The sequence below is a fragment of the Maylandia zebra genome, linkage group LG22 (assembly GCF_041146795.1).
Source record: "Maylandia zebra isolate NMK-2024a linkage group LG22, Mzebra_GT3a, whole genome shotgun sequence".
Taxonomy (NCBI): domain Eukaryota; kingdom Metazoa; phylum Chordata; class Actinopteri; order Cichliformes; family Cichlidae; genus Maylandia; species Maylandia zebra.
In genome coordinates, this window is record NC_135187.1 from 21,185,568 (window position 1) to 21,212,866 (window position 27,299).

The window sequence follows — 27,299 nt, forward strand, 5'->3', positions numbered from 1 at the left end:
ATTAATGATGGCTCAGTTTTATTCCAGTGTCCCATGGCAGCCTCATTTCAGTTTTAGGAAAAACAATACAGCCACTGTGGGTTTTTTTGTTTTTTTTAATTTGTTATCATTTGCACCCATATTTTCGTTATTTTTGGCACAAGGAGGCTAGATGACTGCTAATATCTCTGTTAGTTTACTACCATCCAGTGGCGTATGGCAGCAGTACATTACTGTAGAGTCAATCTTTGATGCCTTGTTTATATTTGATCATATTTTATTTTTTAATTTCATTTTCTCTGTTTATAACAACACGTACTTCGGATTTCATCCAGATGTTTTCATTTTTTATACATGTGAAAAGCCTGACAACAAGAGCACAAGCTCTGGCTCTTAAAAAATACATTTCCCAGAAGGTTTTGCAACGTTCTGGTTCCTGCCCTGCCAGTCACGTGAGACTCAACTATGGCTTCCTTCTCGTAGTGATGGAGGTGCACTGTTGACAACAAGACACAGTTGGAGCTTTACTCATTTTTTTTAGCCGCTGATACGACTTGGACTTACGATGCAGAAGATCAAGTCTCTTATGGCCCGTCAGGTGAGCACAGCAGGTGTACAGAAACTACGCTGCCGGCTGTTTGTCTCTGACGGGAGCCGGTAGTTAGCACGACAGCCTGCTAAGCTAACTGGCTAATTTGACAGCTCATCGTTTGGTTCATTAAGTGAAACGTTCAGCCAGACTAAGAGCTGTTTCAGTTGTTTCCCTCAGGCAAATAAGGCATGCACATAGCAATTTACCTCACGCCCCGGTAGTTGAGAGTTTAACACAATAACAATAACAACACAATAATGGGAACTGGGCGGATAGAAGGAAGTTCTCAGTCTGCACATGCAGTGGTGTTTGGCAATTGGTCAAAACTGAACACAACAGAGCATATCGCTTTCAGAAATCTGCCCCTCAGTTCCACTTTTTGCTGTATGCAGTAGTGTGCTGATGAAGTTCTGTGACAAGTTACAGATTAAAAATAAAAACACAAAGAGTTATGTTAAAGCTACCTGTTTTTTGTAGTTTTACTTTGGATTTTATTTTGGCAGGGCCTGAAAAGCCCCCAGGAGAGCATGGCAGACCTCAGTCCTGTGGAGAACCTGAGAATCCCGAGCAAGGTAAACTTCGACGACTTAGACTGCAGCTGTCTGTTTTGATGTGCTGTTTGATGCATGGACAGTGTTCATCATAAAATCAAAGTTTCTCCATCTACCACTTTGTGAGTAGATGCTTATCTTAATAGTTTTGCTGACAGCTTTTTAAAAGCTGCCATATTTTATTGTTTTCGAGTCACAGTGAACGCCATCAGGGAGGGATTGTTTTAGCACTGTTGTTGGACACAGCTGCAAGTTGTAACACAGACCCTGAGTGATGTCTTTGTCATTACCCAGAGTCAGCACTCATGTTAGTAGTAATGGCACCACAAGGCTGTCGGTATTACTAGAGATTTAATTTGTTAATCAATGTGTTGATGATTCATTAGCTATACACTGGATTTCATTTTTTGTGCTTTATCTAAACAGCAGTTGTTATATTATAGTTATGCACTACTGAAGGCTCCTGTTTATATCAGTTAAACAGACTTTATGTCAGTGCTCCTCACCTTACTCAATTTGTGATGCAGACACTGTTATAAGAGTATTTGAACATTTCTGGCATGACAGCGTTTCAAATTGCACTCAGTCATGCTTGGTCACAGGAAGCGTTTGTCACTATCCCCTTTGCACAAATTCAATTCGTCAAGTGTCGACGAAGCAAAAGGCAGAGCGGCTCTATTTCACATTTAGTTACTTACATTCATTCTTAGCATCACTGTGGCTTTTCACTGTAGTGATGACCTTCAATAAATGACTCTGAGTACAGTTTTGTTGCTGTATTTGTTCACAGCGCTGGGAGATATGAGCCAGGTCGACTGAGCAAGACGTTTAACCTTTCTGGGTTTTGAACACTTAGCGTTTACATTTTCTTTTTGTATGGTATGCTGTGCTGATGTAGCGTGTGCTTATTTTCTGCTCAGGCTAATGCTGTGCTGTGATAGATGAGACTAAAAAGAGAGTGCATTTTTGTCAGTTCACCAGTGGCGGTTAGGAAAGATTAAGCCGACTGAATTTTAAAATCTGCTTCCAGATTTTAAGTGTCTGATAAGCTCATACTTAGTGTGTGTGTGTGTGTGTGTGTGTGTGTAATATATATATGGGCTTATGCGTCTAATTGATTGAAAGCAGACTGTGTCTTCAATAAAGATTTCAGGGTTTGTTTTTTTTTCTATGGGCACCTCTGTCTCCTGGCCTTGGTGTCAGGTGACATGGTCAAACTGGATATGCGGTAATCAAACACTTGTTTTGTTTTTTCCTTGCTTGTAACATTCTCGTTTGTCAGTGCTGGACTGAGGATTCTGTGCAAGACCTATCACACCTGCTTTATTTGCCTTGTGTGTTATGAAGCAGTAAGGATAATAAGACCGAAGTAATGGCTTCTGTGCATGTGTTCATGTGGATGTGTGAACTGTAAGCAGACAGTATGCCGCTGTCCATCACCTATTAAGTTGCTCTTGTGTGTGCACTGCAAATACCTGCCTGTTGTGTATTGAACATACACACAGGGCATCATTGTTTGTTGGCTTTATACTTTGGCTTCATTTACTTTGCTTTCATTAATGTGCTGGACCTCTCAGCTTACAGGAAAATAAGATGGGGCCACGACACAAGCCAGGCTTCATGTAAAAGTAGTCCTCCTTCATTACAGGAGAAATAGTCCTCTGCAGGAGTGAGACCGAGGTGCTATTATATGATCATTTTGAGAAATACTGAGATCATGATTATTTAACGCGTCATAACCCAATTAAAATTAAACTTCCTCCATTAACATGATACTTTTTTTTTTTTTTTTTTTTAAATGACATCAGAAACAGCAGTATGCGACATTACGTGATGGCAGAGCTTCAGTTCATCCTTTGTCTTTTTTTTTTTTTTTTTTTTTAATAAATAGGACAGGGGGAATGAATGAGAGAAAGAGGGGGAGAGAAAGAAAGAAAACCAAAGGGGAGAAGAGACGGTGAGAAGGGGGGGGAAGAGAGAGAAAAAAAAAAAGAACTCCTGGGTCACCTGTATGGAGAAAAAAAACAAACAAACAAAAAAAACAAACAGAGGAGACAGCAAACAACAAAGAGTAACATAATAATAGAGAAAACAAAGCACCATCACAATAAACTAGCTAGTCATAGATATCAATATTTACTAAATAATAAACGATATTGTGCAGCACGCAAGATAGACAGCGCACAGTGTGCTTTGAGGCAGCAACCAAGAAAGCTTTAGTCCGCGTCTGTGAATACCCATGTGTGCATACCTGTGTGGATCAGCATGCTTGCATTCCAAAGGTTTCTCCATGTAATGATCTGCTAGGGAGTGTGGGGGGGCCACAGCCCCGTCCTCCAGGGTGTGAAGTGGGTATGGAGGAGATCAAAACTCCAGACATCCAGAGGCCCCCAGAACACAAGAGACCATGGAAGACCAACAGAGGGGCAGCCGTGCCACTGTTCCAGTAAGAGCTGAGGAGAGTCCCAGATGAGGGCTTGCCCAGCAGCCGCGGAGCAGAAGTCAGGGGGAGTTGCAGTGACGCGCCCGTGAGCTCCGCCGGCCCCCAGCTGTGCCTGAGTGACCGAGCCCCAGGCCGAGAGGCCGGGGGCACCCCACCTCCAAAGGGGCCCGAGCGAGCCCCAGGCCCCGACAAGCGGCCGCCAAGGAGTGAGCCGGTGTGTACCCGGACGCCCACCCCCAGATACAAAGAACCACCAACACACCGACACCTGAGGGAGTCCGCCACCGGCAGGGGAAGTGGTGGTGGGTGGAGATAGGCCTCCAAACCTTGGAGGGCCTGAGGTGTCCCCAGAGAGGTGGCGTCTGATACCCAACCTGACATATAGACACAGACATACGGGCACACACAGACACAAACATCCATTCCCACCCTCATGCTCTCATATGCACTCACTCCACACTCAACCAACGTGGAGACAGACATAAAGAGACGCTGTACACACAATCACACTCCCCAAGCGTACTCTACAAACCGGGTCTAGGTACCCTTGCCCCTGGAGGGGGGAATTGCACCCAGACCCAGGTGGTGTTACCCTTTTCCCTGCGGTGGGGAGAGGCAGACCACCCCGACTCCGCAGCAGCAGGGAGGCCCCACACTCCAGACCGCAGTCGGACGGCCAACTCCTCCTACTAGCCCTCCCGCTCCAGCAGGCCGCAGAGAATGGGGGTGGGAGAAGACTCCAAACCTCCCTCCACCCGCTCATTGTAGTGTTGATGCATATGTGTTCTAAGGTGCAATTAAAACCCAGGAGGGCATGGAGCTACCTGCCAAGGAGCAGCAGGTAAGCGCATAGTCCCTCCTGCTAGCCCTCAATGACTAAGTGTATTTAAAATTGAGAGGTGGGCAACGACGTCAGGGGTGAGGTATACACCCTGATGGTAATTTGGACTCCGTGATTGTGCCCACCCCCAAGATCCTATATGTATGTGTAATGAGAGTGTGAATAATGTGAATGTCTAAGTTGTGGGATAAAATTGAGGCAGAGGCAGCCAGAAGGGGACGGGGGGGGGGGGGGGGTAGCCTCCTCTGCACCCTGGTGACATACCCCCACTCCAAGGCCCTGCATGTGTGAGTGGTTGTGGAGGAGCGGGAAGAGGGAGGCAGCTGGAGATGGGGAGGGAAGGAAGGGAGGGGCAGGTAACCCCTCCCTGGGGCCAGCTCCCCCGCTGACCCCAGTAGGCACTCCCACCCTTCGCGACCCGCCAGGGAAGGGGGGCCCAGGCCCATCAGACCGGGGCCCAGTGCAGTAGCGCCCTCCGGCTCCACAGAGCCCTGGACAGTCCACCCAACCCCACCACAGAGAAAACTGCACCCACCCCACCATCCACACATCTTCCAGACTACATAAGACGGTAAACGCCCAGGCTGAGATCTTCCTCCACCTCTCCTGTATCTCCCCCTCCTGCAGAGAGTTCCTGAAGAGAAGAAAGCTCCTGCAAGATGTGACCATCCCCCCCACCAGTTGAAGAGCCCCCCAGGCGGCTCGACGCACCGGCGGCACCCTGCTCCAGGGCCGGGCCCCCATGCACCCACCCGCCCACAACCCCGGCAACACACCAACCAGGACCCAAGCCCCCGAGGCCCGGCCCGGGCCCCAGCCCAGAGACGGAGCGCCCCCAGAACCTCACGCCCATCCCGGACCCACCCAGGGGCAGCCAGGTTGCCAGGTCAGTAACCCACGTCCGTCAGCACAGACCCTCCCCTAGCCCCGCTGCACGCAGCCGCGAGGAAACAGTCACCTGAGAGCCAACAGAGCCCCTAACCGGACATGACCGCTACCCCGGGTTGAGCCCCCCAAGGAAGATGCCTCCGGGGAACCCCCCGACGCCCTAAGCCTGTCCCTACCCCCTCACCAATCACAACAGTGAAGGCGGGACCAAACTATGACCCCCCACCCCCACTAGGTGATGGAGCTGATAAAAGGGGCCCAGAGCAATTGATCTAATGTGGTGGCAGAGGCTGTGTCAAGACTAATGTAATCTAATAGATAATTTCTATATTGGTTAGAATTAAGATTATTTTTATTTTTCCAGTTCATGAGGACTGTTTTCTTGGCTATGCATAGGGCAGTGAAGATCATATGGGCTATATTCTTTTCTGAAGTGACATTATCTAAGCTGCCCAGTAGACACACTAAGGGGGAAGTTGGAATGTTACATTTCAGACACTTTGATAAGTCTTCACATATCTCGCGCCAAAACTTTTGCACTGGTGGACAGAACCAAAGAGCGTGGATGTAATTGTCTGGTGTATTGCCTTGACAGTGTGAGCAGTTGTTGGAAGATGTAAAGCCCATCTTGAACATCCGATGACCTGTATAGTGCACTCTATGAAGTATTTTGTATTGTATTAATTGCAGACTGGGATTTTTAATTAATTTAAAAGTTTTTAAGCAAATCTGAGACCAGAAGTTTTGGTCTAGGTTGACTGATAAATCTGCTTCCCACTTTGCAGTAGGAAGGGATATTGATTCATCTAATTTAGAAAGTGTTCTGTATATTTTAGATAATAATTTGGGGGATTTAAGAGTAAGAAAATGTGCCGCACTTAGTGGTGTTTGTAATTCAACTTGACTGAGGTTAAATTTCTTTTTTACTATGGATTTAATTTGTTGATATTCTAAAAACCTTGTCTTGTTGATCCCATATTGTTCAACTAGTCTGTCAAATGGAATAAATTCTGTTCCCTCTAATATATGTTCTAAGTATTTAATTCCTTTACAACTCCATTCTGGGAAATTAATCATATTATTGTTTTGTAATATGTCAGGGTTATTCCAGATAGGTGTACGTTTGCATGGGATTAATGAAGACTCCGTTATTTTTAGAAACTCCCACCATGCTGTTAGAGAAAAGCTGATGTTGATACTTTTAAAGCATTCATGTCTTTTGATGTTTGAGCTGATAAATGGTAGGTCTGAAATCTCTAGATCCTTGCATAGTGCCTGTTCAACATCTAGCCAGGGCTCAACTAAGAAGGTGTGTTTTAACCATTCTGAGATGAACTGAAGCCTGTTGGCTAAGAAGTATTGGTGAAAATTAGGCAGATCTAATCCTCCTCTATCCTTGGTTCTTTGTAGCGTTTTTAAGCTAATACGCGGGGGTTTATCTTTCCAAAGGAATTTGGAAATATATGAATCCAGAGATCTGAACCAATCTTGTGATGGTTTGTTAGGGATCATCAAAAATAAGTAATTTATTTTTGGCAAGATCATCATTTTTATAGTGGCGACCCTTCCCATGAGTGATATGGGTAAAGATTTCCATCTAGTCAGATCGCCTTCTACTTTCTTTAGAAGTGGGATGTGGTTTAGTTTAGTTAAGTCTGAAAGCTTAGGAGAGACATTAATACCTAAATATTTAATATTTCCAGATTGCAGTGGGGCAGAGGAAGAATTATGGAAGGAGCAGTTAATGGGGAGAACTGTAGATTTTGGCCAGTTAATTGAATAATCTGAAACTCTTGAAAACCAGTTTATTAAAGTAATTACCTCAGAGAGGTTGGTTTGTGTGTTTTGCAGAAAAAGCAACACATCATCCGCATAGAGACTGATTTTATGTTCTATGTTCTTACATTTTATGCCCTTAATTGTTGTAGCCTGTCTAAATGCTGCTGCTAGAGGTTCGATAAAAATTGCAAAAAGTGAAGGGGAGAGTGGGCATCCCTGTCTGGTGCCCCTCAGGAGACAGAAGCTGGAGGATGTCTGGTCATTTGTTCTGATACGAGCCCTTGGGGAATTGTATAATATTCTTATCCAGTTTATGAAAGAGTTTCCAAAACCAAATTTGTGTAAAGTTGCGAATAAAAATTTCCAATTAACTCTGTCAAATGCTTTTTCTGCATCTAGAGATAATATTATGGTTTCGATGTTTTTATCGTATGAGTAGTCTATTAAATTAAGTAATCTACGAGTGTTTGTTGAGGAGTGCCGACCTTTTATGAAACCAGTTTGGTCAGGATGAATTAAGAGGGGGGTCATTTTCTCTAATCTCTTTGAGAGAGCTTTGCAGATTATTTTAAGGTCTACATTTAAAAGAGAAATTGGACGATAGCTTGAGGGGAATAAAGGGTCTTTGCCTGGTTTTAGCAGGAGACTAATGTTGGCAGAATTCATATTTGGTGGTAGTCTGCCCTTTTCCTCGATTTCCTGCAACATTCCGTGGTATACTGGTGCCAAAATTGTCCAGAATTCTTTGTAGAATTCTGCAGGGAAGCCGTCTGGACCTGGAGCCTTATTATTGGGCATACTTATCAGGGCTTCCTGGAGTTCACTTGGCGTCAGTGGCGAATCCAGTTCCATTGCTTGACTGTCTAGTAATTTTGGAAGAGTTACGTTGTCAAGAAACAGATCAATTTCATTTTTAGATGGGTTTATTTGTGGTGAGTATAAAGTTTCATAGAAGTCCCTAAAAATGTTGTTTATTCTTCCAGGATCATATATTGTGTTCCCCGATAAATCTTTAGCAGCACATATAGTTATTTTTTCTTTATTTATTTTTAGCTGGTTAGCTAGAAATCGACCTGATTTGTTACTGTGTTCAAAATTCTGCAAGCGAAGTCTTTGTATAAGGAATTGTGTTTTTTTATTAATAGTTTCATTTAATTCTAGTTTTGTTTTGCATATTTTGTTCAATGTTTCCTGATCTTGGTGGGACGCGTAGGCTTCTTCTAGTGATTTGATGTTTTTTTCTAATTCCTGAATATTTTTGTTTTCTTCTTTCTTTTTGTGTGATGAGAAAGAAATTATTTTACCTCTCATCACAGCTTTCCCTGCTTCCCATAGAACAGAAGCAGATATTCCGGGAGTGTCATTAAAGTCTAAATATGAAGTCCATTCCTTTTTAAAGTATTTAATAAAGTCTTCATCTTTAAGTAGTGATATATTAAATCTCCAGTTTTTACTTGGCGTAGTATTATTCTTAACATGATACTGACACCCACTGATTGGAACCATTGCTGTGTTTCATTTTTTATTATTATTAGTATTTTCTGCTCCTCCTTGAATCGCTACCTTATCGTGGTGGAGGGGTTTGTGTGTCCCAGGGATCCCAGGGGCTATGTTGTCTGGGGGCTTTTGCCCCCTGGTAGGGTCTCCCATGGCAAACTGGTCCTGGGTGAGGGACCAGACAAAGAGCGATTCAGAAGACCCCCATGAAAAGAATATCGAGGGAACAGTTTACCCTGCCCGGGATAGGGTTACCGGGGCCCCGCCCTGGAGCCAGGCCCGGGGAGGGTGCCCGAGGGCGAGCGTCTGGTGGCCGGGCCTTAGTCCATGGGGCCCGGCCGGGCACAGCCCGAAGAGGAGACATGGGCCCATCCTCCCGCAGGCCCACCACCCGCAGGAGGCGCCATAGGGGTCGGGTGCATTGTGAGCCGGGTGGCGGCCAGGAGCGGAGGCCCTGGCGGACCGACCCCCGGCTGCCAAGACTGGCAATAGGGACATGGAATGTCACCTCTCTGGTGGGGAAGGAGCCTGAGTTGGTGCGTGAGGTTGAGAGGTACCGGCTAGATATAGTTGGGCTCACCTCTACGCATTGTCTGGGCTCTGGAACCAGTCTCCTGGAGAGGGGCTGGACTCTGTCTCAGTCTGGAGTTGCCCCTGGTGAGAGGCGGCGGGCTGGGGTGGGTATTCTTATATCCCCTCGGCTTGCTGCCGGTACGTTGGGGTTTTTCCCGGTGGACGAGAGGGTTTGTTCCCTGCGCCTTAGGGTCGGGGAACGGGTCCTGACTGTCATCTGCGCTTATGCGCCGAGTGGCAGTTCGGAGTACCCAGCCTTCTTAGAGTCCCTGGGGGGGGTGCTGGAAGGTGCTCCACCTGGAGACTCTGTTGTCCTGCTGGGAGACTTCAATGCTCACGTGGGTAACGACAGCGAGACCTGGAGGGGCGTGATTGGGAGGAACGGCCTCCCTGATCTGAACCCGAGCGGTGCTTTGTTATTGGACTTCTGTGCTAACCACAGTTTGGCCATAACGAACACCCTGTTCGAACATAAGAGTGTCCATAAGTGCACGTGGCACCAGGATGCTCTAGGCCGTAGGTCGATGATCGATTTTGTAATCGTATCACCAGACCTGCAACCATATGTTCTGGACACTCGGGTAAAGAGAGGGGCTGAGCTGTCAACTGATCACCACCTGGTGGTGAGTTGGATCAGGTGGCGGGGGAGGACGCTGGACAGACCTGGTGCACCTAAACGCGTAGTGAGGGTGTGCTGGGAACGTCTAGCAGAGGCCCCAGTCCGCGAGATCTTCAACGCACACCTCCGGCAGAGCTTCAACAGCATTCCGAGGGAGACTGGGGACATTGAGTCCGAATGGACCATGTTCAGCGTCTCCATTGCCGAAGCTGCTGCATTGAGCTGCGGCCGCAAGGTGGTTGGTGCCTGCCGTGGTGGTAATCCCCGAACCAAATGGTGGACACCAGAGGTGAAGGGAGCCACCAGGCTGAAGAAGGAGGCCTATCGGGCTTGGTTAGCCTGTGGGACTCCGGAGGCAGCCGACAGGTATCGACAGGCCAAGCGGAATGCGGCTCGGGCAGTGGCTGAAGCAAAAACTCGGGTGTGGGAGGAGTTCGGAGAGGCCATGGAAAAAGACTTTCGGACTGCCTCGAAGAGATTCTGGCAAACCGTCAGGCGTCTCAGGAGGGGAAAGCGGTGCTCTACCTGCACTGTGTATAGTGCTGGCGGAGCGCTGTTGACGTCGACTGAGAAAATTGTCGGGCGGTGGAAGGAATACTTCGAGGACCTCCTTAATCCCACTGACACGTCTTCCGGGGAGGAAGCAGAGTCTGGGGATGAGGGGTGTGACCCACCGATTTCCGGGGGCGAGGTCACTGAGGCAGTTAAACAACTCCTTGGTGGCAGAGCCCCTGGTGTCGATGAGGTCCGCCCCGAGTTCCTGAAGGCTCTGGACGTTGTAGGGCTGTCTTGGTTGACACGTCTCTGCAATGTTGCGTGGAGATCAGGGGCAGTACCTGTGGACTGGCAGACCGGGGTGGTGGTCCCCATCTTCAAGAAGGGGGACCGGAGGGTGTGTTCCAACTACAGGGGGATCACACTCCTCAGCCTCCCCGGGAAAGTCTATGCCAGGGTGCTGGAGAGGAGGGTTCGTCCGCTAGTCGAACCTCGGATACAGGAGGAACAATGCGGTTTTCGTCCTGGTCGCGGAACACTGGACCAGCTCTTTGTCCTCTCGAGGATACTTGAGGGTGCATGGGAGTTTGCCCAACCAGTCTACATGTGTTTTGTGGACCTGGAGAAGGCATTCGACCGTGTCCCTCGGGGCGTCCTGTGGGAGGTGTTGCGCGAGTATGGGGTGTCTGGCCCATTGCTACGGGCCATTCAATCCCTATACAACCGTTGCAAGAGCTTGGTTCGCATTGCCGGCAATAAGTCGGACTCGTTCCCGGTGGGTGATGGGCTCCGCCAAGGCTGCCCTTTGTCTCCGGTTCTGTTCATAATTTTTATGGACAGGATTTCTAGGCGCAGCCAAGTGGCGGAGGGCTTTCGCTTTGGTGGCCTCAGAATCTCATCTCTGATTTTTGCGGATGATGTGGTTCTGTTGGCTTCATCGGGTGAGGGCCTCCAGCTCGCACTGGAGCGGTTCGCAGCCGAGTGTAACGCAGCGGGAATGAGGATCAGCACCTCCAAATCTGAGGCCATGGTTCTCAGCCGGAAAAGGGTGGAGTGCCCACTCCGGGTCGGGGATGAGTTCCTGCCCCAAGTGGAGGAGTTCAAGTATCTCGGGGTCTTGTTCGCGAGTGATGGGAGAAGGGAGCTGGAGATCGACAGACGGATTGGGGCTGCGGCTGCAGTAATGCGGACGCTGCACCGGTCAGTCGTGGTGAAGAGGGAGCTGAGTGTAAAAGCGAAGCTCTCAATTTACCGGTCGATCTACGTCCCTACCCTCACCTATGGCCACGAGCTGTGGGTAGTGACCGAAAGAACGAGATCGCGGATACAAGCGGCGGAAATGAGCTTCCTCCGAAGGGTGGCTGGCCTCTCCCTTAGAGATAGGGTGAGAAGTTCGGCCATCCGGGAGGGGCTTAGAGTAGAGCAGCTGCTGCTCCACATCGAAAGGAGCCAGCTGAGGTGGTTCGGGCATCTGGTAAGGATGCCCCCTGGGCGCCTCCTGGGCGAGGTGTTCCAGGCATGTCCCACCGGGAGGAGGCCCCGGGGCAGACCCAGGACACGCTGGAGAGATTATATCTCTCGGCTGGCCTGGGAACGCCTTGGTATTCCCCCGGACAAGCTGGAGGAGGTGGCCGGGGAGAGGGAGGTCTGGACCTCTTTGCTTAGGCTGCTACCCCCGCGACCCGACCTCGGATAAGCGGATGAAGATGGATGGATGGATAGTATTTTCTGTACCCATGAGTCACATCGTTTATCATCCTTCACATGCTGACAGCAACATCTGGCTAACTGCACGGGGCAGGCCTGATGTGTGCGATGATTAAGTAAATGCTGCTATTCAGTTACTGTTTGGACACAGTTTGAGGGTTTGAAAGCAAGGTCAAGATAAATGTGCAGTAGTCGGTCTGTGGCTGATCTCTCTTTTGTAGTATTTAAATGGAAGGACAGCCATTCAACACATTCATCAATAATGAAAGTGCCTGTTTGTTTCAGTCTGGCAGTGGTGGGTTAACACAGTCTGAAACAGGGTCATGACCTCATTAAATGGGCTAAAAAGTATTTAGAGGCAAGTTTGTTTGTTAGATTTTTTAAATTTATCAGTTTGACTTTTCTTTTAGTGATTAATAGAGGTTATTAAACTTTAGATGGATGGCCCTCATGTGAGATGCTTGGGGATCAGTGTTATTTTACAGGGGTAGTGGAAATGGGTGTTTTAAGTTATTTGAATGTTTTGCTATATTGTTGCAATGAAAAATTACAAGATTTGCAAAACCCTTTAAAGATGTCAGAAGCTTTTCTTTTGATTGGTAAGCCATAAAAGGGAAGAAATAAATCAGCTACGTCGGGGGCGGTATTTTCACTTTCTTTTTGTTTTTTTGCAGGGACGCAGGTGTCAGGCTGATTATGTGCACATACGGAGGTCAGACTCTTGGCAATAGCATCAGTTTACCCTCAGGGAAAGCTAGTCTCAAAGAACATCTTATCCTTTGTTCTCCTGGTGCTGTGTACCTAACACCTTCTACAAACATGTAAATCTGGGTCACAGCGAGACATGCGCTTAAAGTTAACAAGTTACAGTCTGTTCGAGATGCCAGTATGATGCCACCTCAGTGTGATGAGTAACAATTGAAAGCTATGACTCAACAGTAGAGCCACAGCATTTGAATAACAGAGATCTTGAGTGATGTCTTTGTTATTGCTCAAGGTCTGTGTTATTTTATCTGCCATGGTAGGAAGATTTTTACCAAAGCCTTTGTAGCAGAGATCGGTAACTTGCTTTTGGCTTCATTGGGCAAACAATAGTAATCATAACCTATTAGCATATTTTAGTTCAAGACGTCCTCATGTTGGTTTTGTTTTCTTCACTGATACGCTAGATGAGATGAAAGAAGTGATCCTTGAAAGGTGTTTGAAAAGCAGGTAGTTTGTTCAGAAGATTCTCGCTGTATTTCTCGGGACAGTTAATTTCTACAGTAGATGGTGTCACCTAAATTACTGAATGATCAGAGCTACCTGTTGTTGCTTACGTGACTTGAAGTTGTGCAAGATGGATTGTTTTGTTTTGATCTTGCTGATCTCATGAGAGTCCAGCTGCCTCGCAAGGTAATGTGTTTTCAGGCTTTATTAGATCTAGCCTTTCAGGAGTGACTTTACAATTACAGATCTTTCCAGACCCCATCAAAAAAACCAGACAGAAAAGATAAAAGATGGCGGTAGCTACTGTGATGTCATCCACTGGTTTTTGAAGTCCTGTTTGCTCATCCACTAGCATCCAGTGGAATATGCTCCTTTTAAAAACATAGTTGACCAAGATTTACACTCCACAGTGTCTTTTTTCCCTCCCTGATCCTGGTTCTGCTGGAGGTTTCTTCCTGTTAAAAGAGATTTTTTCCTTCCCACTGTCGCCAAGGTTTTGCTCATAGGGGGACGGATGTCTGAGGGTTTTACTTATTGTAGGATCTTTATTGTAGAATATAAAGCGCCTTGAGGTGACTGTTGTAAATATGTGCTATATAAATAAATTTCAATTGAATAGAATTAATTTTTTATTCAGTGTGACTTAATATGAGGCACTCAGCCCACAATTACATTAGGAAAGTTTTTACAGAGGTAAAGTGAAAAAGCAGTTTTCCCATAAACTTCTACAGGATCTTTTTGCAACCACAGCTATCGCCCTCTGGTGGCTTTCAGATAGAATGCAGGTTTACTTAGTTTATTTTTCTGGCCCAGAAGCTATATTAGTGTTGTTTTTGGATGCAGTGAATTAAGTCACATGGACTCCTGTGTGAAGCAGGTTTTAGCATACCATGGATACCAGAGCTTGTCTGCTGAATAAAATGGGAAAAAACTGCAGTAGGAGGGCTTTTTAATTTCAGATGCATACTGAACAAGATACTTTTGGCTGCTCCCTTATTCACACAAACACACACACACACACGAGAATTAAATGGCTCTAAGCCCTCAAGCTATTTTTCTTTAACAACTTTGATGTTTTTTATTCTTTTTTTTTTTAATCTCAGTGTTCCTAAGCTGCTTTGTGGCTTGTCAGTAAAAACAAGCCAACCTTCCACCCCTGTCCAATCCTTTCTGTTCAAAGCTGTTGTCTCTCTGTGAGTCACTGTTAAGAGGTTTCTTTGAAGGGGCTGTCAGGTTTTTTTTTATCTCTATTAAGTGATTGCAATGATAACAAAGCCTAGAATAAAATTTGGTTTGGTTGTTTGGTTGCATTTATTTATTTCCCTGTTTTTTTCCAGAGGAAATGAATAAATGCTGGTTATTAAAAAAGTTTGAAAGTCTCTGAGCCTTAATCACGCTCCTCGAATGTTGCTTTTTTTGTGATTAAGAAAAATCAAAGATTTGCTTGATGTGCGGATTTAGCTGTTTACTTTGTTTGCATCGTGTTGAAATTAATATTAGCAAAAGCTTTTTAACTAATTCACCATTTTCTCACCAATTTATGAATAATTTCCTAATCTCAAAGCACCTGATAATGAAAACAATCCTAATTACTCACAGTGTGTTATAGGTTTGGTCATACTGTGAAACATGTAGGCAGGTAATTTCAGTGTGATTTTGTGATACATTGAAGACAAAATTCAGTTATTTAAACCTATAAAGCTTGAATTATTTTATAATGGCCAGAAATTTTCATTTTTTAAAGCTTTATTGTTTAATGAACATTGTGATAAATGAAAAGAAAATCATATGTTTAATATTTGCAACATCTGATATGTTTGTGTAATTTATTGCTAAAACCTGCAGGTTTTTTCAGGGAAAAAATAAACCGCACCAGTGATGTTAAGGTCTCAAATCCTCATGTATCAAATATTAGACACTTGGTGTTGTAGGATGAGGTTTGCTTTTGAGAGACCAGCAATTTGTTTCCCCAGAAGCCTCGGTCGTGTTCGAGGTAAACAGCATTTCATTCATACAGTAACCATGTCCAACCAGCAGGGGTCACCCTCAACTTACCCACCGCTCATCTTTGCCAGATTTAAAGCTCTCTCCAGGCACACAAAGGAGCACACGTTCTCTCCTAAAATTATGGGATTATTGATTGGATAACTACTTCTATTTGCTAGTATTTATTTCCTGAAGACAAGGCTTTGGGATAAATCTGTGAGGAGGGCGTGTTTGATAATCTCTCATTAGTTCACGCAGGATGTCTTGAGGGAGAACAGCTTATTTTTATAGTTTCATTTTATGGCTTCAGGACCCAGTCGGGTTATGTAGATAAGATATTTTGTAATTATTTTTTCAAAAGCCAGGTCATGCACTCATACAGTGAAGACACTGCATGGCATGAAAACAGAGCGCTTCTCGTGCTTTCGGCTGAAAGAGAGTGTTGAATGAAAGGTAGAATAATCACGTACTTCCATGCAGAAATTCAGCTGTCAGCGTTGCCTGGATTGTGCGATCGTGGCTGCGAAAGACAACATTGTTCTTAATGGCAGACGAATACACAGGCGCACAGTTAGTCTTGCGTGCATATACAGCACTGATTACAACGAGGGCGTTTTGATTCGTTCACGTAACGAATGATTCTATGGTGGAGATAATTGGCCCTTCTCTCAGTCTCTACTGTCTTCCATCCCATGTGTCTCTCAGGATTTTCACAAACCTCCTTTTGTTTATTCAATCTTTTTTGTTTTTATCAGCGCTGCTGTGTTTGTTGAGCAGTTATTTCTTTCTTTATTTTGTTGCCACAAGCATGATTTTCCACATTCAACCAGCGCTCCAGTCGAACATATCCCCCTTTGATTCTCGGATAAAGCTTGTAAAACGACCCGCACTTAGGATGCAAATAGATTTCTAATTTCCGCAACGAGATGAAGATTTCATTAATTTGTGGAAGTGGCTGGGCTGGGGGCCGGGGTGGGGGTTGAAGGGCTGTTTGTTTGTCTCTCATCCATCAAAGTGAAATTTGATCAAAGCCCCACAGCGGCTCACGGTTCGGGTTTCTCGTGTGGGCCGCGGGGGCGTTTGTTTTGCTTTGTGCCTGCACGGCGGCAGGCGAAGGGAATTATTTAACTCACGGCAGACCTTCAGTGAGTCATTCACTTAAAGATGTTTCAAGTTTTGCGCGTCACTGCAGGTGGGAGACTGAGGCAAAGAGAGGGAAGGAGAAAGACACTGACACAAGGTGAACTGCCTTCGAGTGGCTTCACGGGAGCCACTTCATTGTCTTCTGTTTAGCCCACTCCTCTGCCTTTTTTTTGTCTTCTTTCTGCCAGAACTTCTCCTAACAGTGAGTCATCCTCCTCATCCCTCCTCCCCTTTTCACTTTCTCTCATTTGAGCTGATTTCCCACCCACCTTTTTGATGGCGGAGCGTGATCTCCTAACTCTAGCCCTCCTTTTCAGTCTCACGCACTCACCCACACATCCCCCTTCTCTCCCCCAGGGGTAGGGTGGGGGGCTCCGGCTCGCTCCTTCACCTGATTTAAACACGGCACACTCGCCTCGAAATGGGCGCACTTGAGATTTGCACACTTGCACGGACACAGGCATTAAACACATTTCAATGCTCGGTTTGAATCTTCACAGTTGCCTCGTGTGAGTGTATGAAGGGTTTCTCTCTGTGTGTAATTGAATTAGACGAAGCTATATTTTGCTGAAAATTGCGCACAGCAGCATCGCCTCATATAAATGTCACTCAGCGAGACACGCTGTCATCCAGAGAAACATATTTAGTTATTTGGGTGGCACACTTCATCGCCTAGCTTCATGCTTCTTGCTGATAGGAGCTGGGAACATATTTGGGGTTAGGCAGGTGTGTAACAAGGTTTTCTTGATCAGTGTCTGCTATCTCGAGAAGGTGTACGTTTAACGAAGTATGCATATAAGGGTGTATATTGAATTTTATATTGCATTTGTCCCATACTTCCGTATCCATCCTCGTTATCCCCGAGCTGCTGGTCTATTTTTAGTGCCATTATGCTTTAATGTATCGATCCCACACAAACAAGAAGTTCGACTTAACATAAATGAAGGGCTTCCTCTCAGAATGTACTCACATTACAGAAGTTGTGAGTCCTGTGCAATATCACTTAAATGTCAGATGAACCAAAATTGTATCATCTTACAGTAATTGCATTACACTGAGCAGTATGGTATTTGCTCTTTTCTAAAATGAAAATAAACCGTTTAGATTTACTACGTTAAAGCAGGAACTCTGGGCGATAAAAATAGGTTGACCTTTTATCTGTGAGACTGCTTTGTAGTGTTCCCCACAAACAGATTTTACTTTTATTCATCCATCTGAGAGAACCCCATCCTCAATGCCCTCATTTTAATTTGCGAAGATGACTCACTGCTAACCTGCTAGCCCTGGGCCTCGCTGTCTGACGTTTCCACACCAGCAGGCGAGGGTCAGATGAGCTCCACCGATTGCATCTGGTGATGGTGTAAATGGAGCAGGTGGAAACGTTGCTCAGATTTTGTTTTGCACATTTGCAGAACAAGGGCTGTCTTTGCTAATTGCACTTCAAGGTGATATAATTCAGACTCCATCCAGTCCACATTACTGGAAAGGACGTTGATTATTGCTCATAAAGTATAAATAATATTTACATATCAATTAAAAAATGGTGGAAATGCCTGGCTTCTCAAATAGAGAATTTCAGAAGAAGTTTGAGAGCCACCACCAACAGCCTGCTTCCTACAGGGAGTGCAGAATTATTAGGCAAGTTGTATTTTTGAGGAATAATTCTATTATTGAACAACAACCATGTTCTCAATGAACCCAAAAAACTCATTAATATCAAAGCTGAATGTTTTTGGAAGTAGTTTTTAGTTTGTTTTTAGTTTTAGCTATTTTAGGGGGATATCTGTGTGTGCAGGTGACTATTACTGTGCATAATTATTAGGCAACTTAACAAAAAACAAATATATACCCATTTCAATTATTTATTTTTACCAGTGAAACCAATATAACATCTCCACATTCACAAATATACATTTCTGACATTCAAAAACAAAACAAAAACAAATCAGCGACCAATATAGCCACCTTTCTTTGCAAGGACACTCAAAAGCCTGCCATCCATGGATTCTGTCAGTGTTTTGATCTGTTCACCATCAACATTGCGTGCAGCAGCAACCACAGCCTCCCAGACACTGTTCAGAGAGGTGTACCGTTTTCCCTCCTTGTAAATCTCACATTTGATGATGGACCACAGGTTCTCAATGGGGTTCAGATCAGGTGAACAAGGAGGCCATGTCATTAGTTTTTCTTCTTTTATACCCTTTCTTGCCAGCCACGCTGTGGAGTACTTGGACGCGTGTGATGGAGCATTGTCCTGCATGAAAATAATGCTTTTCTTGAAGGATGCAGACTTCTTCCTGTACCACTGCTTGAAGAAGGTGTCTTCCAGAAACTGGCAGTAGGACTGGGAGTTGAGCTTGACTCCATCCTCAACCCGAAAAGGCCCCACAAGCTCATCTTTGATGATACCAGCCCAAACCAGTACTCCACCTCCACCTTGCTGCCGTCTGAGTCGGACTGGAGCTCTCTGCCCTTTACCAATCCAGCCACGGGCCCATCCATCTGGCCCATCAAGACTCACTCTCATTTCATCAGTCCATAAAACCTTAGAAAAACCAGTCTTGAGATATTTCTTGGCCCAGTCTTGGTTTCAGCTTGTGTGTCTTGTTCAGTGGTGGTCGTCTTTCAGCCTTTCTTACCTTGGCCATGTCTCTGAGTATTGCACACCTTGTGCTTTTGGGCACTCCAGTGATGTTGCAGCTCTGAAATATGGCCAAACTGGTGGCAAGTGGCATCTTGGCAGCTGCACGCTTGACTTTTCTCAGTTCATGGGCAGTTATTTTGTGCCTTGGTTTTTCCACACGCTTCTTGCGACCCTGTTGACTATTTTGAATGAAACGCTTGATTGTTCGATGATCACGCGTCAGAAGCTTTGCAATTTTGAGACTGCTGCATCCCTCTGCAAGATATCTCACTATTTTTGACTTTTCTGAGCCTGTCATGTCCTTCTTTTGACCCATTTTGCCAAAGGAAAGGACGTTGCCTAATAATTATGCACACCTGATATAGGGTGTTGATGTCATTAGACCACACCCCTTCTCATTACAGAGATGCACATCACCTAATATGCTTAATTGGTAGTAGGCTTTCGAGCCTATACAGCTTGGAGTAAGACAACATGCATGAAGAGGATGATGTGGACAAAATACTCATTTGCCTAATAATTCTGCACTCCCTGTATGTCCACCTTTATTTGAGTTAACAGTCTTTCTCAGGTCGGGGGGGAAAGTAAATAGTTCCTACAAAGATTTTCTGCCATTCCTCTGAGCCAATTTTCTTTGTTTCATTTCCTGGAGGTTTTTGTTATTGTTCTTGCTCAGTTCTATTTAAAGTATCCCAAGGATCAGTTAGCTCTAACTCTGACTTATATTTCTGTGTTAAATCTACACTTATAAGTGCATCGCAAACCCAAACCCTTCTGAAACACAACACCTAACCTGACGTGCACCTCCCCAGAAGTCTTACACATTGCAGACGACACAGGTATAAATGGTGGCAACAGCATTATTCTTGTTCCAGCTTGTTGACCTATGACTGTATCCCCAGCTACACCTCAAAGTTCAATAATTAAGTTTGCTGATGACACCTCCATTTAATTTCTAAAGGGTTGATCTGACTGAGTGGTTTAGGGACACATGATCTAGTCTTTAACACCTCCAATGCAACAGAAATGGTCATTGAATTCAGGAGGTCTAAGGTCAAGAACCGCAGCAATTTCCTAATGTTGTAAACCTGCTCAACATTTGGCAATAAACCCCTTTCTGATTCTGATTCTGATTCTGAAGAAACAACATCTCCCACTCCACATACATTGTTGAAATAGTGGCGATTGCGTAGAAGTAACCGGGAGTCACCCTCTCTGTGCACTAACACCTCCCAGTTGAGATGAGTGGGCACAATAAGGGCTCTTCTTCCTCAGAAACAGGCCAAACTTTCACAGAAACCGTTGATGAACTTACACAGGAGTACAGAGGAACCATCAACACTGCTGCAGAAAGGAAGGATCTGCATCGAGGGGCGAAGGTGTCTGAGCGCTTTGTTTCTATAGAGCTCTGCACTCACACTACGCCACCAGGATGACGAACAAAGCAGACGGTATCATAAGCAAGGATAATAAACATCCCGGACATTCTTTGTTTGAACCGCTGCCATCCAGCAAACGGTTCACAGCAATAAAAACAAGAACTAACAGACGGTTTTTGGAGCGATGGCTTCCACCTATCTAATTTCTGGAAATAGGCTTCAGTACTAGACACACATGCAAACACACAGTATAGCACTGAGGACATTTTCATTGGCTAACAACACTTTAAACGGACTAGACTGTGTTTAAACCTGCTGTTTTTCTCCTCTGTTGCTGAGTTTACCACTAACTTTATTTTTATCTAAACTTCCTTACATATTTTTATTTATGTATTGTTTTTTAAGTTAAGACGAATCCAAAGGGAATTCTGTAAATCATGTGTAGTAATGACAATAAAGATCATCCATTCACTGAAAATCAAGCTTCACCGTTCACAGTCCAAATTTATCTTGGACTGTTCTGATAAAAGAATGCGCTCTCACTGTTCGTCAGGCTTCTTTTCATGCAGCACTCATCCTGCAATTTTGTACGGAAGAGCGAGCAAGGTTTTGGACACCGTCCATAGAGGTTGACAAACTCTCTGAGCTGTCACGGAAACTCTGTTGATAAGGCTTGTAACAAGACCGAGGCACTTGTTTCTCTGCATTTGAAAGTAGCTCACTGTCTGTGGCGTTAATTTAGGATGAGCACGTCTCTGTGCTTCTAATTAGTGATATTATTGCTTGCCATATAAGTCATGATTTCCACTGATATCTGGTTGCTCATTTTGGAACTATGTTCCTGCATGCATGCTAATTGTAAATCACAGGTATATTCCATTTTTATTTAATTTAATTTAATATATTAAAAAAAACCTTTCATATATTCTGTGTTTTAAGATGTAAAGTGAAATATTATATAAAAAAACAAAACCTTAATTTGATGATTTTAGCTTCTATCTCATGAAATTCTCAATTCTTATGGTCAGTCAAAATAGAGTCCCCTTCTATATAGTATGCTCATTGTCACTCATATTCGTTGGGGCTCCTTTACCATGAATTACTGTGTGAGTGCAGTGTAGCATGGCGGTGATCAGCTCGCGGCACCGCTGAGGTATCACTAAAGACCAGGTTTCTTTGATAGCGGCCTTCAGCTTGTCTGTATTTATTGGGCTGGGTGTTTCTCATCTTCGTCTTGACGGCGCCCCGTAAATTCTGTGTAGGGTTCAGGCCAGGTGAGATGGCTGATCAATTGAGCACAGAAATTACACGGTGAGCAAATTATTTGGTGGGAGTTTCTGCAGGAACAGGAAATCAGCCTTTATGCTTCATCCAGACTCTTAGATCTTGATTTACAAATAAAATCAATTTGCTGTCATGTTTGGGACAGTTGTAGCCCTTTTCCTGGTGGTGGTTTGATGCACCAGCCACAGTCAACGTTTCAAAGCTCTCCTACTTTCTTGATTCAATGGTTGTTGTTTTATTTGTTTGTTCGTTTGTTTTTTTTATATAACAATTGCTACAAAGCTGCTGACATCTAAGATGCTTGTGCACCTTTTCCTATCACACAGAGAAGGGTGATAGGAGCCAACTTTCCATTAATATGCTTGCAACCAGCCAGCCTTTTCAGCAGTTACCTTCAGCGGGGATTGTCATCTGGACAATTGTCCAGTCAGCAGTGTTTACCATGAGTGTGGTTGTGTTGGGGAACCAGACTGGGAGCAGCGTGGCATTTATACTGGTCGAATAGTCACTTAAAGTCTAAATGAAATATTTTAATACTGGAGTTCTGTTTTTCATGAGCTATAAGCTAAAATCAGAACTTTAGGTGCTGTAAATGTAGAATTGATGAAAATGACTTTTTTAAAATTAAAATTATGGAAGAAATTAATTTAAATATTTTAGATACACTAGTACTTGTCAGATTTATTTCTGATAGCTGATAGCTTTTGAATCATTTGACTTGCATGCCCACTTCTGTTCTGTGGAGTGAAATATGAAGCCAGATCCAGAATAGGCTAATAAAAATAAAAAAAAATAATGTTTTTCCTGTTTAGTCTGATTAAATGCTGCTTGGACCTTTTTGATCAAAGTCCCTTGAAAGGCTTGCAGTTGGTTCAGATGTTTCCTATGATTACTGCAGTTTTTATCCTAAACACATGCTTTTTTGTGTTAAATAAGCTCAGCGTTTATTATTATTTTCTGCTTATTTTTTGCTTGAAACATAAAAAAGTGTCATCCTCCAAAAAATGGGTATTACACTTATTATTCTCATTATAGACTTCAGTGGAACCCGAATTCGGTTTAATTAAAATGTTTGTGATTTGATATTCTGATGTAACTGCTGGATAGATTGCCTTAAAATTTCATACGGATATTAATGAATACTCAAATGAAACGGTAAACTTTTTTTAAATTTGTGGTAACTTTTCATCCCAGCACTTTGGTACTGACATCTGCCTGCATCTCAGCTCATTAAGGCAGTCAATAGTGGGCTTTGAAACCCTTCATCTAAAAGACTCAACGCAGCAATAAGCCTCAGCGGATGCACCGCATGTTAATCAATAAGGCTCTGATGTTTCTCAGAAGGGAATCTCTGCTCTCTTCTTTTAGTCATTTGTGTCTTTTTGTCTTTCCTCTCATCGCTGCCTCCCTCCCATGACAGCCAACCAATGAAACAAGCTGCAATCTTTTCCTAAAGTCTATGATTAGCATTTTTCTCTTTTCATCCCCCCCGGCCCTTGTCAACGCCCTTCCTTTACCTCTCCTTGTCCCTTGTTCTCTGCCTCATTTAAGTTTAAGGACAAATCCTTCACCCTTTAGCTTTGTCCTTAAACTCCTCTGGAACTCTTGCTCCTCTAATCCTATCTCTCCCTCTTTTACTGATCTTTCCCCCGGCAGCCTGCTGATATATCCTGTTTGTTCTCTTTTTCCTTTTTTTTTCTTCCTGTGACTATATCTTGTTTATTGTTTTGTGGGTTTTAATGTAATAGTGTGTACCTTTTCTTTCTAGTACTTTATACCAAGGACATCTTCTAACTCTGTCTCTCTTTGTTTGTCGCTTTCTCTCCCCGCCTGTCTCGCCGTGTTGCAGGAGGAGCTGCGGGAGCTGAGGGAGCAGCCCATCGACCCCCAGGCGGAGCAGGAAATCATCGACAGCATCGAGGAGGTCTACTTCTCAAATGACTCCTTCGACATGGTGCAGCATGAACTGGAGGTCAGATACTCTGTATGATTTCCAGCTCTTGTGCTATTGACTGAATGAGCTCCACTCACCGGTTAAGCGATAACAAGCGAGACTCGCTTGCAAGTTCCCACGCCCCCTTTCATGAAATCATTTCATTAAATCCACCACGTTTCAGTAAGTTTGATAACAGAAGTATTGCATTTCTAATGTGAAGAAGTATTGTTTATTGTGCTCTGAACCCCGTCTGGCTGGCAAAAATAAAGCTTTTTCACCTGAGCTGCTGTTTCTTACATTTCTGCTGAGCCGCATGCATACAATTGACGTCTGGATTGATAGATTGCATCTGCTCAACAGAAGAAGGGTGTGAAATCTCATTAGATTTATCTTGGTATTTCTACACCATCTGAAATGAGACTCTCAGTCAAGGGGAAAGTAATTACCTATCATCCTTTGGGCCATGGATTTGTAATATCTTCTTTCAGTAGCAGAGTTTGTTTGCTGTTTACCTTCACTAATCAGAGTTATGATCTGGGGAAGTATATTTTAGTAGATTATTTTTGTTTGTTTTTCTTTTCTTTGAATGAAGTAAAAGCTACACCTACCTTCAGCTTAGGCTCTTTGAAATACCTCCTGAGGTAGCTTTAAAAATTAAGATGCTCGACAGTGAGGATTAGCTCTTGCAAGATGAATGAAATCCCCGCTTTGGCCCTTAGCACCTGAAATTTGATAGTGTCATAGTTCTGCTTTGAATATATTTTTCTGTCTGGCACACTGAGCGAGGACTCGTACTGTGTTAAAAGCCAGACGTGGTGGGAAGCAGCATGCGCTGGTATCCAAGTAAACACAAGCAAAAAGACTGGATGCTATCAGCAGTCTAAAGAGGAGGTTTTGTAAGCAAACACTAAGGTTGCATGTTTGAATTTCTGTGTGTGTGTGATTATAGAAACTCCCGCCCGAGTTGAACCTGCAGGAGTTGGAGGAATACAGAGACAAACTTAAAAGGCAACAGGCAGCAGTAAGTATCTCTTTCCCTCTCTCTGTCTTTCATACAAACTCAAACCCGAAGGCACACAAACACAGTATGGTGTCAGACCATGTCAGTGTACGTTATGATCATTTCTGCCTCGTGCTTGTGAACATTTCTAATCTACAGATTGTTCTCTGTAACTTTTTCAAATCATCTTTTGTTTTTCATTTTATTGTTTTATTTGACATGGAAACCCCTAACTGTTTTTGTAGTTCTGCTGAAGGTGTAGCACGTGATTTTTAAAAAAGAAAAAAAGTCCTTCCTGGAGCCATTTGTAAGTTAGTTGTCCAACTAATTGTTTTGCGCGCGCGCGCGCCTGTGTGTGTGTTAGGGCCTGTGTTAGTTGTGTAGTAATCAAAGTGAAAGTTAGAAACAGCAGAAGGTCTCGTGCTTTTATTTCTCACACTGTGCGGCTCTGCTCTCTGTCATTCTCTGGAGCCATAGCTGCTCGCTCATCCAGTGAATATAGCAGGTAGAAAGAGGGCACTGTTTCTGTGCCAGGAGAGCACATTGTGAAGCAGTAGGGTACTGTAGATTGTCTTTATTTTCCAGGCCTTTTTTGAAAAAAGAAAGCAAAAATGGCTAAAGATAAAAAGTAGCTAGGTAACGGCAGTGAAGTGAACTCAAGCACGATGATCACTGTTCAGTTGAGGAATGTCAGACAAACAAATTGCCATGGTGTTTGAGTCTGCGTAAAAAATCGAATTGAATTTATATACAGATATAAAAACTTGAAACTAAATAGTTAACCAATACCCGAATGCCCAAATGGTCATAAATAGATAGTGACTGATTGTAATGAATTTGGGAATCTCCCTTTCAGTCTGTTTTTTAGTTGGGTTTTACCGTCTTTTGTCTTCAGTGCTGCCTTAATTATTAAAGGCACAGATTAAATATGATGCTGGAGACAGTCCTCAGAGATGTCGGTGCATATTAACCTGATAGCATCAGACAGTTGCTGCAGAATTGTTGGCTGCACATCCATGATGTCTTCCACCACATCCCAAAAATGCTCTGTTGGATTGCGATCTAGTGACTGTGGAGATCATTTGAGTACTGTGAACTCACCGTTATGTTCTAGAAACCAGTTTGAAGTGATGTGAGTTTTGTGACATGGTGTGTTATCCTGCTGCAAGCAGCCATCAGAAGATGGGCGCACTGTGGTTGTAAAAGGATGCACATGGCCAGCAACCATACTCAGGCAGGCTGTGGCATTTAAACAACGCTTAGTGCGATTGGTACCGAGGGGCCGAAAGTGTGCCAAGAAATGATCCCTCACACCATTACACCACCAGTAGCCTGAGCTGTTAACACAAGCAGGATGGATCCACGTTTTCATGTTGTTTACACCAAATTCTGACCCTATGATCGAGACTCATCAAACCAAGCAACATTTTTTTCAGTCTGTGTGAATTTTAGCTTCAGTTTCCGGCTCTTATCTGACAGGAGTGGTACCCGGTGTCGTCCTTTGTTGCTGTAGCCCACCATCTTTAAGCTTGGATGTTGTTGTTACCATGCGCTGACTTAAGTGTTGGAGAAAGTAGTTCACGATGCATTTTCTGCTAGTTTCTTTCTTTAAAAGTGTCAGTATGACACCTACACTACATAAAAAGCATGACAATAAAAGTTTGTTGGATGTCAAAAACCTCAGTTGACCCTGTCTCAAGGTCCAATTTATTAAGTTTTTACTGGAAAATAGAAGCAATAAAATTCGTTAAAGCCGACCTTGCTGGTTCACACTGTCGAAACACATTTTAAAATAATGATGTACTTGAAAAGAGAGTTTTCATTTATATAAAAGTGTTGAGTTTCTTCATTTGCCCCATTAAGTCATGGCAGGTTTTCCCGCACTGCTGTAATTTGCAGTTTGAGACCCATAGTCAGCACTGTGACGCTGAGAGTTTGTGCAGCTCTAGAGGAACGTAAACAGCCCAGAACACTTTTTACTTTTGTTTTTTGATGAGATGTTTTAAACTGCAAAGAAGGAATGAAACAAAAACACAAAAAAACCAACAAATGCTCGATGCTGACGACGCTCAGTAAAAACTGAGTGAAGGTCAATCATTTTGTGCCATGACGTCAGTGCCTGCGTTTTCATCCTCAGCAAACTCATTTCCATAGCGGCTGCTCTGTTGAGGTTATTCAGGTACTCGCAGTTTCAGACGGGAGAGATGGCCTGTCAACAAATTCTATTTATAGCATCATGTGGCAGAGCAAGAAGCACTTTTTCCCTCTGCTTCTTCCATCCCCACAGTCCAGTGCAGATATTACCCTCCTACCTTCCACCCTGACAGGCTTCTGTACTTTTGCCCACTGCTTTGTCTCCATTGCTCCTTCAACTCTACTGCTATCCTTTTTTTTCACATCGATTTCCTCTATGACTCTTATCCCTCTTTTTCATGCATGCTGCGCTTCCCTCTTCTGACAGTAGCCCACAGAGCTGCCTGTTTAGTTAAGAGGATGCTTTAGACTTTCTGCCCCGTGGCATGGTGAGACCTGTACGTTTCTACAGTCTGAGTACACAAAAGCACCCTCACACATCCTCTCTCAGTCTCTCACGCTTTCTGTCTCTCGCACTTTCGCTCTCTCTCCCTGCCTCCCTGGCTCGCTGGCTGTCAGCCTGCAAGCACGTCGTGGGAATGGCCACAGTAATTGGTCCAGTGTACTGTCAGGCAGAAAATCCCCAGCTAAGTTTCTCAGCAAGCTCATCAAATGCAAATG

At 44.2% G+C, this 27,299-nt stretch overlaps 1 protein-coding gene across 2 annotated transcripts in view; it reads left to right on the top strand.

Annotated features, from left to right (window-relative positions):
- The first annotated feature begins 428 nt into the window (after positions 1-428).
- The window catches only part of vps50 (VPS50 EARP/GARPII complex subunit), a 127,609-nt gene continuing 100,738 nt past the window's right edge, over positions 429-27,299 (top strand). For both annotated transcript variants that reach the window (XM_004547928.3, XM_004547929.3), the window contains exons 1-4: positions 429-577; positions 1,075-1,143; positions 23,459-23,581; positions 24,495-24,566. In XM_004547928.3, coding sequence (XP_004547985.1) covers positions 545-577; positions 1,075-1,143; positions 23,459-23,581; positions 24,495-24,566 — 297 coding nt within the window. In that variant the 5' untranslated portion in view covers positions 429-544. The remainder of the gene's footprint in view (positions 578-1,074; positions 1,144-23,458; positions 23,582-24,494; positions 24,567-27,299) is intronic.